Consider the following 17,064-nt stretch of genomic DNA (forward strand, 5'->3'; position numbering starts at 1 on the left):
CACTTCTGTCACCTGAGCCTACGGTGTCCCCATGGTCCCTCGGTCCCTCTTCAGCACCCGATGTCGTCTGTCCCTCTGCTTCACCCTGGTCTCCTCTCCCATCTGCTCCGCCCCTGTCTGTCAGCCCCCTGGTGTTGTCAGCCCCGCTTCCATCGGCTCCACCAGGGGTCCTTCCTCCATCTGCTCCGCCCTGGTCTCGCCCTCAGCCTGCTTCGCCCTGGTCTCGACCTCAGTCTGCTCCGCCCTGGCCACGCCCTCAGCCTGCTCCGCCCTGGCCACGCCCTCAGCCTGCTTCGCCCGGGTCTCGCCCTCAGTCTGCTCTGCCCTGGCCACGCCCTCAGACTGCTCTGCCCTGGCCACGCCCTCAGCCTGCTCCGCCCTGGCCTCGCCCTCATCCTGCTCCGCCCTGGGGGGCTGTCTCCTCCTGACCACGCCCTCCACAGCCTCCAGGGTGCCCACCCCCCCTCCCCATTGATGTTATGGCGTGAGGCCACGCCTTCCGGGAGGGGGGAGTAATGTCACAGTCTGTCGTCCTCACCTGTTTTGTCCCGTCATCTGCACCACACTTCCCCGGATCCTTTTGTTCCTCTCCCGGACTCACTCCCCAATCAGCCACCTGTTCCTCGTCCTGTCATTATCTTTTTCACCTGTGTTCACCTCATTAACCCTGATTCCTCTGTGTATTTAGTTCAGTCCAGTTTGTTTCAGTTTTGTCGGTCAATGTTCCATGTTATGCTGTATACCCCGTCTTCCTGCCTGTTTGTAAATAAAATGTCTCTTTATCGAGATTTGGACTCAGCCTGTCCTTCTGCCTGAACCCGCAGCCGTGACACATATCATTTTGTAATGTCTTTTATTCTTTTAATCTAGATTTATGAAACATTATTGTTCTAATGTAAAGACAACCAACATACTAAAGTGCATACAAACATAGTTCTTGTTGTGTGTGAGAAAAAAAAAAATCTCAGGCCAGGTTGGTAACACTTTATAATAATTAAGTATGAGTAAACAGTTAATTCATCATTAACAAAGCATTAATATACATTAATAAGCAGTTCATAAATACAGCTATAAATGCTTTATTCTTTATTTAAAAGCATATCTATAATTTGTTTAATAATTCTATTTTTATCCTTTTTAATGATCAATTTATCATTTCTAAATAAAGAATTGCAATTTTTTTATTAACCAGTTATTTAAAAGTTTTCAGTGGTTCATACGATTACTTAGTGCGTGTAAGTAAATGATTAATAAACTATTTAAATTGTACATTCATACATCTTATCATTCAGACATATAGTGATGGTTACTGAGTGTGTTAATAAATGCTTTATCAACATGTATTTATGCTGTAATTCAGGGTTAATTCGGGTAGTTATAAAGCATTTAGTAGTGGTCAGTTAACTATGTTTGTGAGCTCATCTAAAGTGAGGACTATTCATGCCTTGTAAAGCATTTATAAAGGAGATTTAAAGGCTGTTAAATATCTCTATGTTCTGTATCACTGATGCTGCGTCCCAATTCGCTTACTTATACTACGTCCTAAAAGTATGTACTCTTTTTGTGAGGAAAAAGTACATACTTTTGAGTGTGTAGCAAAAGAGTAGGCAAGCTTTGGGACATACTATCACGTCATCTTTAACGGACGGCTCTGTTGCGTGCTGCGTGCATCCTGTCACCGTAAACTGCCCTGTCAATCATCTTGTCACAGTTAAAATCCTCCATTCTATCTAATTTTATTTCCTACCGTTTCGGAGAGGGCGTTCATCTGCCAGTTGTGGGTCTTTCATGCTCTCCTCGTGTGTTTGCAATTTGAATATAATGATGCATTTAAAACGTAATGGCTAAACGTGTCTTTACAAAAGTTCACAATGCTGCTGCAAATGCAATATAATGTGGACAACATTGAATAAATTCATTTTCGTCAGGTTAGATAGTGATAATTAATCACTCAAAGCTCTTTATCTAAACCTCTCTACACAACCGCGGGGACTCGCGGGGACTCGCGCGTCCTCCGTTTCGACTACGTGTCTGTAGTTTTTTTAACACTGTTTAATCGTGTTTGTAGTTCTAACCGAATCCTCGTCCAACGCGCAATGGTTTGTGGGCAATATCAGCCGTTAGAGTGCGCATCGATCTACACTTCGGATTCCGACCGGAAAAAGTAGACCATCCGGGTATCTTTGAAACACTCATTTCAACATACTACGATTTGGGACGTACTAATTCTATTTTCGAATACTATTTAGGACGGATAGTATGCGAATTGGGACGCAGGGTGTGTTGTGCTTGTTACATTTTACTGTTTAGAAGATTTATGCGCCTTTAAATCTCCTTTATAAATGCTTTACAAGGCATGAATAGTCCTCACTTTAGATGAGCTCACAAAATAGTTAACTGACCACTACTAAAAGCTTTATAACAACCTATATTTACTACATTTACTTACACTTTCTAAGTGATCTTATAAATGACTGACAACTCTTAATTAACTGGTTTGTAAATAATGCTATACTTAATTTAGAAATGATTACTTGATCATTAACAAAGTATGAAAATACAATTATTAAATGCATTAAAGATATGCTTATAAATCAAGAGGAAAGCATTTATAGCTGTATTTATAAACTGCTTATTAATGTCTATTAATGCTTAATAAATGATGAATTAACTGTTTACTCATGCTTAACTAATTATTAATAGCGTGCAGTTATCATAAAGTGTTACCTAATTTGGTTTGTACTTAAGTAAAGTTTAATTTATAGTACTTTTACTTGAATAGAATATTTTATTAGTTTTCTTGCTTCTGTCTCTATTTAACACGTCTTGATTTATGGTGAATATTTATAAATTATCTTAGTGTTCCCAGTGTTAAATTGCATAATTTCTCTCTCTCTCTCTCTCTCTCTCTCTCTCTCTCTCTCTCTCTCTCTCTCTCTCTCTCTCTCTCTCTCTCTCTCTCTCTGACAGATTAACATTAAAAGGAGACCTCTACTGTATGTCATAAACATTATACTACCGGTATTTTTGTTCCTCATTCTGGATGTGGCCTCCTTGTTCATTGATGGATGTGACAAGTTGAGCTTTAAAGTGACTTTACTGCTGTCTATTTCTGTGATGCTGCTGATTCTTAGTAACACACTGCCCTCTACGGCTCAAAAAATCCCTCTGATTGGTGAGTCAAACCTGATTATTTAATATGACTTAAACATTTTTGTTAAAGTTGAAATTAATCACAACAATCAAACAATATGCATTAGACCTAGAGTATTCTCTTTAAATGACATATAGTTGATAATTTAAGGCAGAACAGTTTCAAATACTATTAAGATCAAATGAAAGTTGATGCCTCCTGTCACACCATGACCTGTCCAGCAGAGGGAAACAGAGACAAGATCAACTCAGGGCTGGGTAATCCAGGGGTCAGAGAGTAAAAGTCCTGCCATATGTTAATTCCACCCATGATCTCAGTTAGCTGATTTCATTAATTAGTTCTGTCTCCTGTCTGAATTAGCAAATCCAGGTGATTGGAACCATAGACATAATATATACATAGACGCCCTATTGGCCGCTTTGGAACGTTGCTGCGATACGTCAACGGGTCCGCCATTTTGCGGAGGTCAAGACTGCATTGTAATTAAATGTAAGTAAACGGGTGAGCTGCGTTTTTCTGGATAAAAACATTCTTGGATAAGAATGGTGAAGATCCCCATACTGAGATATTTAAGTTTTCTCATTGTGGAAAAAGCATTTTATGTGATTGACCAGATTTTGGCAATAACATTTATAACTGATGGATCCTTTATGATAATACATATGTTGTGGTACAACTGGGCATGCAGTGCAATGCAAATAGTAATTATAACATAAAGTGAAAAGTACTAGTAAATAGTTTAGTCAATAAAATAAACAAATAGTATAGAGCAAATAAAATGGTAATGAATACATGTAAAATTATTGATAATAGTTTATTAATAATTCTATAATAATAGCAATAGAATAAGACATTTCAACTACAGAATAAACACACACAGAAAATATATTTAATATTTAGCTCTTTGTGTTAAATTTCAGTTTTATTGATCAGTAATAGGCTAGCCATTATAACAGAAGTAGCTTCAGTCAAACATACAATGTTAAAATAGCCTAAATATAAAGTTATGAAACTTTACTTTACCCTCAGCCAAAACTATTTAGACAAATCATAGATCCTATAGAGCGGCGGGACAGGCAGCCGCTGCTTTGCATGCCATGAGCACTTTGCAAGTGTTTCAAGCAAAACTGCTCAGGGACATGCACGAGGGCGGGACTGATCCAGTGGCTTTTAATGAGCTGCGAGCGGCCACTGACTTCGTCCTCCGGGCGACGAAAATGGCTGCTCGCTCCGTTGGGCAGGTGACGGCCACTAGCGTGGTCCAGGAGCGCCACCTATGGCTCAACCTGGCAGACACAAAGGACGCTGAGCGGACACGTCTGGTCGACGCCCCTCTCTCCCAGGTTGGCCTGTTCGGCGGTGCGGTTGAAGACTTTGCCCAGCAGTTTTCGACCGCCCAGAAGCAGACGGAGGCCATCAAACATTTTCTGCCCCGACGGTCAGCTGCTGCCTCCACCCAGCCGTCGGCCCAGACGCCTCCCTCTGCTCGCCGCCGAGGACGCCCCCCTTCACCCGTGACGCGGCGTGGAGGAGGCTGCAGGCATGCGTCGCAGCCCCCTCAGGCCGCGCGCCCCGCTAAGCGCCAGGCGAAGCGGCGTTCCTGAGACGGGCTGCTCAGTGATGAAGTTCAGTGTTTCCCAGGAGGAGGTAGCAGGCCCCCTCCTTCCCCCGGTGGAGGGCCGGGGGAGAATCTTTTGTTCTCAGCTCCCCGCTGCTCACCCACGGGTGGGCAGCACCCTGAGTTGGTGAAAGAAAGACTTAACATCATCACTGAGCACACAGACTGGAATGAGTACGCTCGTCGCCCCAGCGCGGCGACCCTCTCATTCCTCTCTGTCCCTGAGGGTGTGGAAGGAAGCGTGTGTCGTCCCTCGACTACGCACCTCCCCTCCCCCTCTCTCGCCAGACCCCCGACAGAACAGACCCCAGTGGAACGCTGGTCCTTCCCTGGTTCCTTCTGTCGGGGAACGGGGCTCGACTGTGCATCCGCACGGGGTAATTCCCGAGCGCATGCCAGTCTCCCCGCCCCGCTGCCCCTCCGGGGGGACGTCTGTGGTTCGCATGACCCCGCTAGTTCACTTCCTGGGAGCCTGGCTAGAGCTCCCCGGGCTGTCCCGCTGGGTCATCAGAACGATCAGATTCGGCTACGCGATTCAGTTCGCACGGTCTCCTCCCCGTTTCAGGGGAGTTCGCTCCACTTTGGTCGGTGGCAATGCCCCGGTCATCAGAGCGGAGATTGCAACCCTGCTGGCGAAGGGTGCAATCGAGACGGTCCCTCCAGCCGAGGTGAGGTCAGGGTTTTACAGCCCCTACTTCATTGTCCCCAAGAACAGTGGCGGTTCTACTTTGAATTACACCCAGGGCGAGACCCCCTTCGAGCGCCCCAATTCACATAGTTAATCAATTCACATAGTTAATAACATTAAAGATTTGTTTTTAAGGAGTGTCTTTTATCTTACCTACTAAACTTAAAAAAAAAGGTTAACAAAAAGGTTTTATAAAAAGATAAACCTTATATTTCAGCATTCAAATCATCTCTATAAAAAGAATGAGTCAATAAAGATACATGCCTGACATTTATAATGCACAGTATAGCTTTTCTTTTATTATTAATAGTAAAATTCGTACCGATTTTGCCATGGCTGTCGTTGCAATAGAACCATGCACTCATTACACTGCGCTATCCACAACGACAAAGATGTTTTAGTAGTATTTCCACCACAGAAAAACGCTTGCTGTAGCTCTGCTGAAAGATTTATTTACGGAGAAGAGAAAACACCCAAGTGTTTGGGTGCACGTGCACTCCCATACTGAAAAGTTCATGAGCGCGCTTCCAGTGACCGCATAATGAGCGCGCTTCCCGTGCGCCTATTTGAAACATAGAGGATTTGAAATAACAACCTCGAGCGCGCAAAAGACGCGATACGTGAACTAATCAGGAGATCCCCTTGATCCCCTCGCTTCTGCGCACGGCACCTTCTCAGCAAGCAGGGCGCCATTGCCAATAATTGAATCGAAATTATAAAAAATAGAAAAACTTTGCGGCACAGAGGATTTTTTTAACTGCTCGTGCCGCCCCCCACGTGACATGAAGAAATGCCGCCCCGGGCGACTGCCCGGTTCGCCCGTGCCTAGAACCGCTACTGCCCAAGAAGACTGGTGGGTTACGACCGATCCTGGATCTGCACATTTTGAACCGTGCTCTTCACCGGCTACCGTTCAAAATGCTCACAGCCAAACGCATTTTCGAATGTATACGGCCTCAGGATTGGTTTGCAGCGATCGACCTGAAGGACGCGTACTTTCATGTCTCCATATTGCCTCGACACAGACCGTTTCTTCGGTTTGCCTTCGAAGGCCAGGCATATCAGTACACGGTTCTCCCATTCGGGTTAGCTCTGTCTCCTCGCGTCTTCACGAAGATTGTCGAGGTTCGCATCCTGAACTACCTCGACGATTGGCTGATTCTGGCACACTCTCGAGAACAGGTTTGCGAGCACAGAGACCTGGTGCTCTAGCCCGGCTGGGCCTTCGGGTCAAACGGGAGAAGAGCAAACTTTGCCCCGTGCAGAGGATCTCTTTTCTCGGCATGGAGATAGACTCGGTCGCCATGTCCGCGCAGCTCACGAACGAGCGCGCGCTCACTCACTGCTGACTTGTCTTCGACAGTTCGAAGGCAAGAATGTGGTTCCACTGAAACTCTTTCAGAGGCTCCTGGGGCATATGGCATCCGCGGCCGCGGTAACGCCGCTCGGTTTGCTTCATATGAGACCACTTCAGCTGTGGCTTCGCGATCGAGTCCCGAGGTGGGCATGGCATCGCGGCTCGCTTTGAGTTCCAGTGACTCCAGCGTGCCGCCGTACCTTCTCCCCGTGGTTGAACCTCAGCTTTTTGCGGGCCGGTGTCCCGCTCCAGCAAGCTTCCAGGCATCTCGTTGTCTCCACGGATGCGTCCACCACGGGTTGGGGTGCCATGTGCAATGGGCATGCAGCGCCTCATGCACATCAATTGCCTCGAGCTGTTGGCAGTACGCCTGGCCCTGCACCGCTTTCGAGCACTGCTCAAGGGTCAACATGTACTTGTCCGTTCAGACAACACCACTGCTGTAGCGTACATCAACCACCAGGGGGGTCTACGCTCGCGCCAGTTGTCGCAGCTCGCCTGCCACCTCTTGCTATGGAGTCAGAAGCACCTGAGGTCCCTTCGTGCTGTGTACATTCCAGGAGACCGGAACCTGGCAGCCGACGAGCTGTCTCGGATCCGCCCTATCTCCGGCGAATGGCGACTCCATCCCCAGACGGTCCAGCTGATTTGGGACCAGTTCGGGGAGGCTCAGATAGACCTGTTTGCCTCCCGGGACTCATCCCACTGCGTCCAGTTTTACACCCTGTCCGAGGGCACACTCGGCACAGATGCACTGGCGCACAGCTGGCCTCGGGGCCCACGCAAGTATGCGTTTCCCTCATTGAGCCTCCTTGCACGGGTGTTGTGCAAGATCAAGGAGGACGAGGAGCAGGTCTTGCTGGTAGCCCCTTATTGTCCCACCAGGACGTGGTTCTCCGAACTCATGCTCCTCGCGACAGCACCTCCTTGGCCTATTCCTCTGAGACAGGATCTACTCACTCAGAGACGAGGCACTCTGTGGCACTCTCGTCCCGAACTTTGGAGGCTACACGTGTGGCTCCCGGACGTGACGAGGCAGGTCTGAGTTCGGCAACCATCACTTCCGCTAGAGCGTCGTCCACGAGACACCTTTATGCGTTGAAGTGGAACCTCTTCGTCAACTGGTGCTCTTCTCGCGGAGAAGACCCCCGGAGTTGCTCGATCAGTGTCGTGCTTTCCTTTCTGCAGGAGGGGTTGGAGCGTAGGCTGTCGCCCTCCACCCTTAAGGTCTATGTCGCGGCCATTGCCGTGTCTCATGATGCAGTAGAAGGTAAGTCCATTGGGAAGCACGACCTGGTCATCAGGTTCCTGAGGGGAGCGAGGAGGCTAAATCCGCCTCGTCCTCGTCTTGTAACCTCTTGGGACCTCTCAGTAGTTTTAAGTGCTCTGCAGAGGCCTCCCTTTGAGCCTTTGCAATCGGTAGAGTTAAAGTTTCTGTCTATGAAGACGGCACTCCTGGTTGCATTGGCCTCCATCAAGAGGGTGGGGGACCTGCACGCATTCTCCGTTGACGAAGCGTGCCTGGAGTTCGGGCCGGCTTACTCTCACGTTGTCTTGAGACCCCGGCCTGGATACGTGCCCAAGGTTCCCACCACTCCCTTCCGGGACCAGGTGGTGAACCTGCAAGCGCTGCCCCTGGAGGAGGCAGACCCAGCCTTGGCACTGCTCTGTCCGGTACGTGCACTCCGCACCTACGTCGACAGAACGCGGTGTTTCAGGACCTCAGACCAGCTCTTTGTCTGTCATGGGGGGAGCCAGAAGGGAAGGGCTCTCTCAAAGCAACGGCTGTCTCACTGGATAGTGGACGCCATTGCTTTGTCTTACCAGCAGCAAGGCTGTCCGTGCCCCCTTGGTGTGACGGCCCTTTCCACTCGGAGTGTGGCCTCCTCTTGGGCTCTAGCGCATGGCGCCTCGCTAACAGACATCTGCAGAGCTGCAGGCTGGGCGACACCAAACACCTTCGCCAGATTCTACAATCTGCGAGTCGAACCGGTGCCCTCTCACGTACTCGCTTCCGCCAGTACTGGACCCGCTTAGGTGTCTTCGCTTGCTCGCCACTCCACTTCCGACTGGATAAGTGCGATATTCCTCAGTAGTCTTCCATTGAAGCCTTGAGTCCTCCAGCACCCAGGATGCGGGCACCACTGTTGCTCTGGATGCCGGCTAGGTGCCTCCATGTGCACGGTTCCCTATGGTAACTGTCTCAGGTGTATTTTCCACTATAAGCCTCTCTGAGCATGTGTCTTCCCTTGGCAAGCCATCTGCCACCCCTGGAGCTTCTAGTAACCACCTGCGGTTGGTGCTCCAGTGATCTCCATATGAGTCCCTATGCGGCCATATGTGTATTCGTAAGTCCTCCCTACGGTAGGCATCTGGTAGCATCTCCCTCCCGGGATATGTTTCCCAGTGTACCTTGGTATTCTTGTGTCAAAGTAGGACTCCTGGTGCTTAACTCCAGGTTCAGGGGTCTAGACTTTCGCAGGGCACTGGAAGACAGCTGTAAGATGGCGTGATGGCATTGACCCCCAATCTCCGTCACTTCTGACATAACTCGAAGTGACTACGAAAGGGAACGTCTCTGTTACGGATGTAACCCTCGTTCTCTGAGTAGGGAACAGAGACTTTACGTCTCCCTGCCACTTCAGCTGTACCGCTGGGTAGACGCCGGAGTTCAGTCTCGGCTCCTCAGCAAAGACATACTGTGGTTGCGTTCGCTTCCTCCTTTTATGCTCACGGAGTACGCTATGCAAATTTCCGCAGCCCCAAGGCATTGCATGCCATTGGCTCGTGATTAAATACTCGAAGAGGATTGGCTTTCTATGCGAAACCCCCAATCTGCGTCACTTCTGACGTAACGTCTCCGTTCCCTACTCAGGGAACGAGGGTTACATCCGTAACTGAGACGTTTTCAGTTGTGTGGCGATTTTTACAGCCTCAAGCAGCACACAAAACAGGCATTTTTCTCAATTCCCGGTATGAGAGGTATGGGAAAGTTGCTCTCCCCAAAATGGCGGCGCCGTTGACGTACGCTCCAGCGGCCAATAGGGCGTCTATGTATATAATATGTCTATGATTGGAACAAAATACTGAGGACTTTTACTTTCTGAACCTGGACTTTACACCTCTAATAATGCCACATGCCAGCCAAGAGCAAAGAAATAAACCAGAACTGGTACTTTATCGCTGCCAAAAAAAATAGTGTATATTAAATATGGAATCATTTCAGCCACAGCCTGAGATGAAATCAGCTGAAGAGAAAAGAAGACATTAAATCTGTGAAGATCTCAGCAGAGGAGGATTAAACAACTCCACAAACAGCATTACCAGCTTCACTTATTACTAACCAGACTGACTTTATTTCTGTCAGACGTCTACAAACGTTTTATTGAGAATTATAGAGTTTTAACTAAGATCAGGTTATGACGGTTACCTGGTAATGGTTTTATAATCATCATGAAATAGACTCTTGGCTGACATGTGCTCTTGGCTGACATTTATTCATTTGTTCATTTGACAGGGACATAACACAACGAATGTGTTTACCAAGATAGAGATAGCTTTAAAGCAGAACTAAGTAACTTTTTTTACCTTAACTGAACAGCTTTGGAGTCATTGTAATGTTAATATCACTGATTTCGTGTTGAATGGTGATCATCTCGCACCCCCCTGGTGCCTGTGAGCCGCAAAACCACCCTTGCAACTTTAGGCCGGCGGCTCGCCGGCCTCAGTGTTAGGAAGTATCTTGAGATTTCAGGTCTCGCGAGGTAACGAATTGCTTTACGGCACTCTACGCGCACACGCATGCGTACACGTCCCCATCCATCCAGGAGCCGGCTAGCTATAAGAAAAAGGTAACGCTAGATATTGAATTCTTCACGTTTTCGTGATGGCTGATGTAAAAGAAGAAGAAGAAAGCTCGGAAGTGTTTATCAGAGGAACAAAGAAAGAGAAAACGGACAGGCTTTTTCAGAATAGAGAGAACTGAAAGAAAGTGAAGCCTGCAAAACCGATGCTGACCTGGCCTTCTTGCTGTTGCACTTGTAAGTATCTTTATAATAAACTGTGTTTAAAGTTTGTATTTCTTGTAATTGTGACCTCGGGAGTCGGGATGTTTGCTATTGTCTGTTTTTTTTTATTATTATTATGCTCGCTGTCTGTTACCGACTTACTAGTACGTTAGATGTTAGCATTTTCATTAGCAAACAAACTTGTTTTCTGTAAGTAAGTGTTTTGTCCGTTCCTCTAGCAGGGTTTATTTGTGTTTCTCAGATCGCCTATAAATCGATATGAAATTCTACAAATTATGCATTAGTTTAGCTTGTCGTCAGCCTCAGAATTAGCAACGTTATACTGTGCTGCTGACTTGATATATAATGCATAAACCGACACGAGAGCAGCTAGCTAATAATGCAACTTTTTTATATTTATTTACCCACATTTACACAAACAGAACTATAAGTAAACGAGAAATTGCATTGCAACTTCACACATGCAACTCCATCTGTGCTAGTTTGACCTTGTGTATAAATGATATGTTGATAAAAAAATTGATACATTTTCTTTTTCCTTTTTAGCTACAAGCGTTGGCAAGTGTTATCAACTCCGAGGCACCCCAGACCACCAGTACCACCGGTCTCAAGCTTCAATAATAAAATAAACAATCGTGTAATAAACAAATTAAACGTGTTTGACTTTCTTTGGTCAATCGTTACGATAGACAACTCGGATCACCAGAAAAATGATATAAGAATGTAACGTAACATGTATTTTGATAATGCATAATCAAAGTAGCTATAGCTGTAGGCTAAACTAAAAATAAATAAATAGCGTAACACAATAAAAATATACACTATCTCAACATTTGAATAATATTGTTCTGAGAATCATACATACCTCAGTGGATATGGCTCGGGCGTCAGTTTGGTTTGAAATGTGCTGGGGACAGAGACGCATTCGGAAGGGCATTTTCAAAAGTGCTGGGTAACGCATTCATTCTTTTTTTCTCTTTCGAGTAGGTAATGTTTTGAAAGACGATGTCCTGTAGCTTCCTGATGCACATAAATAAAAATGAGCACAATGTCCGAGTATAGTGGGTATATAGAAAATATTCGCCCTTGATATGTACAGTGATGGTCCGTCCAGAGGTAGAATTCCGCACTCGAATAGTTTTTATTTCCCCCTCATCAAAACCAATAATGTTTATCAGTGGTTAAATTGATATAATGTTTATCAGTGGTTTTATATGTTTTGATGAGTGGGGAAAAATATACGAGAGAGGAATTAGAAACCATGAGAAAAAGGGACACGTTTGTGTGCATTTTGATTTGTGATTTCACCGGAAAGAATCTCCGCAACGGATTGAAGCGCGTTTCTGAGAGAAGCCAACACATTTCAGTGCTAGATCGCCTGTTATTTAACAAACAAATGAAACGAATGCTGTATGGTGGGGACAAAATCCGTTTGTTCGCCGGCTTCTCTGAAAACAAATGCACATGGCCTGCCTGAACGAGATGGGAGGGGGAGTTGACAACGAGTTTACGACAGTTTTCTCATATATATATACACTCCGAAACTGTAGGGGGAGCTCGAGAGAGAAACCTGCGAGAAAACAGCAAAGAAGTTTCCAGTCTTACTGAGCGCTGCTTTAAGCTAATTTTCGTCTGTAGTCCCTGGGCAGAGGCAAAATGACTGTATGTTTATACATGGACATTACTCAGTAAATAACACGTGACTGTCTGACTAGTCGACACGTGGAGTGATGACATCATCATTTCACAAAATATACGGATTGGACGTACACACGAAAATGCAATGATGACGTTTTCAGATTTATCCACCCTGAGGCCCGGTAAAAAAAAAAAAAAATAGCGATTGCAGTGTCCCAAAACGCCAGATCCGTATTGGACAAAATGCCAATACGACAAAAAAATTGTTTGTATACAGCTATACGCTGTACACACACACTCTGTGTGGACAGGACCTAATTGGCCCTACTGGAACCAGTTCATCCTACTACCAGATCTGGTCAGAGAGTGCGATTTAAAGGGGCCATACATAAAAAAATAAATGTAGCAAGTGGGAACACATATTTGACCCGTTACACACACACACACACACACACACACACACACACACACACACACACATTGCCTTTCCAAAAAATAAAAATGTTTTTCACAATTTAAAACAATTAACAGTTTTATTTGAATTATTAGGCAGGATGATTTCCAGATCATTTTGAAGAAAAAACTCTAGGCCACAACATACGTTAGTCAATACATTTAGTATGTGTTTTGTGGCCTTATTTCAGAAACTTACATTTTTATTTTTTTTCAATAACCATGCATTAACAATATTCTCTCAAAAATACAAACATGTACATACATTTTGCTCACATATTATGGTAGCCCTGTTTGTGCTAAATAGAGTGTAATTTCACCTGTGCCATTAATATGCTTATAAGCAACTGAAAAAAACCCACAAATGTCAGGGCATGTCAGAACATCTCAAGGACCCCAAAAACACCTTAGACCCCAGAGGGTTAATCCTAAAGAACAAATATTACGCAGAATGCATTGTTTTCAATGGTATATTAGAAAACATCTGTGGATCAGACTCAGGCACAGCCGTATGCACACCGGAAGGTGGCAGCTGTGAAAAGCCTTCACTTCCAGAGGAATCATACCCACCTTATGATGATGCAATAGACACGGAGTCTTCCTCTGGAGCACCAAAGGAAAAGTGTGGGGCATCCAAAAATGGTCCCACGGAAATCCCCTGAACATTCGCAGGTTAATGGAGAATGGTATGATACTGGCGTTTGATACACCATTTGGTCAACTGATGGGGTTTAAGGACACCATTGGGTCACCTGGTGGAGTTTTAGGACACCATTGGGTCACCTGAAGGAGTTTTAGGACACCATTGGGTCAACTGATGGAGTTTAAGGACAACATTGGGTCACCTGATGGAGTTTTTGGAAACCATTGGGTCACCTGATGGAGTTTTTGGACACCATTGGGTCACCTGATGGAGTTTTTGGACACCATTGGGTCACCTGATGGAGTTTTAGGACACCATTGGGTCACCTGATGGAATTTTAGGACACCATTGGGTCAACTGATGGAGTTTTTAGACACCATTGGGTCACCTGATGGAGTTTTAGGACACCATTGGGTCACCTGATGAAGTTTTAGGACACCATTGGGTCACCTGATGGAGTTTTTGGACACCATTGGGTTTTAAGGCACCATTTTGTCACCTGATGGAGTTTTAGGACACCATTGGGTCACCTGATGGAGTTTTTGGACACTATTGTGTTACCTGATGAAGTTTAATGACACAACTGGGTCACCTGATGGAGTTTTAGCACACCATTGGGTCACCTGATGGAGTTTAAGGACACCATTGGGTCAACTGAAGGAGTTTTAGGACCCCATTGGGTCACCTGATGGAGTTTTAGGACACCATTGGGTCACCTGATGGAGTTTTTGGACACCATTGGGTCACCTGATGGAGTTTTAGGACACCATTGGGTCACCTGATGGAGTTTTTGGACACCATTGGGTCACCTGATGGAGTTTTAGGACACCATTGGGTGACCTGATGGAGTTTTAGGACACCATTGGGTCACCTGATGGAGTTTTAGGACACCATTGGGTCACCTGATGGATTTTTTGGACACCATTGGGTCACCTGATGGAGTTATAGGACACCTTTGGGTCACCTGATGGAGTTATAGGACACCTTTGGGTCACCTGATGGAGTTTTTAGACACTATTGTGTTGCCTGATGAAGTTTAATGACACCACTGGGTCACCTGATTGGAGTTTTAGCACACCATTGGGTCACCTGAAAGAGGTAATGACACCACTGGGTCACCTGATGGAGTTTTAGGACACCATTGGGTCACCTGATGGAGTTTAAGGACACCATTGGGTCACCTGATGGGGTTTTAGGACACCTTTGGGTCACCTGATGGAGTTTTAGGACACCTTTGGGTCACCTGATGGAGTTTTAGGACACCATTGGGTCACCTGATGGAGTTTTAGGACACCTTTGGGTCACCTGATGGAGTTTTAGGACACCTTTGGGTCACCTGATGGAGTTTTAGGACACCATTGGGTCACCTGATGGAGTTTAAGGACACCATTGGGTCACCTGATGGGGTTTTAGGACACCTTTGGGTCACCTGATGGAGTTTTAGGACACCTTTGGGTCACCTGATGGAGTTTTAGGACACCATTGGGTCACCTGATGGAGTTTTAGGACACCATTGGGTCACCTGATGGAGTTTTAGGACACCATTGGGTCAACTGATGGAGTTTTTGGACACCATTGGGTCACCTGATGGAGTTTTAGGATACCATTGGGTCAACTGATGGAGTTTTTTGACACCATTGGGTCACCTGATGGAGTTTTAGGACACCATTGGGTCACCTGATGGAGTTTTAGGACACCATTGGGTCAACTGATGGAGTTTTTGGACACCATTGGGTCACCTGATGGAGTTTTAGGATACCATTGGGTCAACTGATTGAGTTTTTGGACACCATTGGGTCACCTGATGGAGTTTTAGGACACCATTGGGTTTTAGGGCACCATTTTGTCACCTGATGGAGTTTTAGGACACCATTGGGTTTTAGGGCACCATTTTGTCACCTGATGGAGTTTTAAGACACCATTGGGTCACCTGATGGAGTTTTTGGACACTATTGTGTTACCTGATGAAGTTAAATGACACCACTGGGTCACCTGATGGAGTTTTAGCACACCATTGGGTCACCTGATGGAGTTTAAGGACACCATTGGGGTCAACTGAAGGAGTTTTAGGACCCCATTGGGTCACCTGATGGAGTTTTAGGACACCATTGGGTCACCTGATGGAGTTCCCATTCAGGGAACTTCGAGCTGCGTGTAAACGCCGTGGGAACGCCTCTGCGTGACGAGTCATGAAGCACGTATGAAATCTGTCCAATGGCGAGACGGAACGTCATAGGCGGGGTGACGTATCGACCAGGAAACTATAAAGCATCCCCGAAACACAAGCGCAACAGCTTCTGAGTCTTCACAAGCGCTCTATGTATGAATTTTGTCTGTCTGTCTATATTGTATATTTATATATATTGATATGGCGAGCAAACAACAGCAGAATTTCAGAAAGTGTGTTCATCCCTGCCCTCGCTTCATCACGGGTGGGGATACACACGATCTGTGTGTTGTTTGTTTGGGAGTGCAGTATGCTCAGTCGGCTCTCGAGGGGGCCGGCTGTGAGCACTGCGAGTGTCTGCCCATGAAGACACTTCGCTCCCGCCGGGCACTCTTCGAGGAGAGTGGTTCGGTGCGCGCTCCCCGCGGCTTGGGTCCCGCTGCTGCCGAGGCACAGCGAAGGCTTGCGTCGTGGGGATCGCAGATGGATCTATCAGCGGGGATTGAGACGGGCCCCGCCCTTTCTCTGCCCTTACCTGGTAGATCCAGTGCCTCAGTTCTCGCTGCGGGGGTCCGCGTTGCGGTTTTTCCTGCCCGGGCTGAGGCGCCATCACTTCAATTATCCAGTTCTGAGGAGCTGGATGTTGAAAGTGTGGATGCAGAGTCTATGGACTCAGTGGAGAGCGAGGGAAGCTCGTTTGCCATCCCAGTCTCCCGCGAATGTAGAAAAAAAATAATAATAAAAAAAAAATAAAAGGGAAAAAAAAAAAAAAATGGAGGTTTTTGACTCGGGCTGTGGAAAAATTAAGCATTGAATGGCCAGTTGAGAAACAAGAGTCGAGAGAGTAAAATGGATGAGAGATTTTTATTATCACACTCACTAACTCCATGCCGGTGTTTGCCCTTCTTCCCCGATCTACACACCGAGGTGTGTAGATCGTGGAACAAACCAGTGTCAGCTAGAATTTTGACACACCAGACCTCTATGTATGCTAATATTGCTGGGTCTAGGAGATATGAGTGAGGGGGAGGTCGTCGGCACTGACGTGATTAATGAGATACTGCGTCAGGCGGTAGATATTTCTCTCCGTGCCACCAAGGAGACGGCCAGATCAGTCGGCCGCTCTATGGCAGCCCTGGTGGCCACGGAGAGGCATCTGTGGCTAAATCTGGCTAATATGAAGGAGAAAGATAAAGCGTTTCTCCTGGATCCGCCGCTGTCGACCGAAAAAAACAGGCAGCGGCGCTCCAGAAATGTCTCCCCCTCCGTACTCATCCTTCGGGGGCTGCTGGGCGAGAGCAGCCCCGCCCGTCGAGAG

General features: G+C 46.4%; 1 protein-coding gene across 1 annotated transcript in view; it reads left to right on the top strand.

Moving 5' to 3' along the window:
• LOC120491736 (5-hydroxytryptamine receptor 3A) overlaps window positions 1–17,064 on the top strand; it is a 47,389-nt gene that overhangs the window by 19,760 nt on the left and 10,565 nt on the right. The window contains exon 6 of the mRNA XM_089128930.1: window positions 2,971–3,175. Within this exon, the coding sequence (XP_088985056.1) occupies window positions 2,971–3,175 (205 nt within the window). The remainder of the gene's footprint in view (window positions 1–2,970; window positions 3,176–17,064) is intronic.

This window comes from Pimephales promelas, chromosome 3, assembly GCF_988280905.1.
Source record: "Pimephales promelas chromosome 3, fPimPro1.hap1.1, whole genome shotgun sequence".
Classification (NCBI taxonomy): Eukaryota; Metazoa; Chordata; class Actinopteri; order Cypriniformes; family Leuciscidae; genus Pimephales; species Pimephales promelas.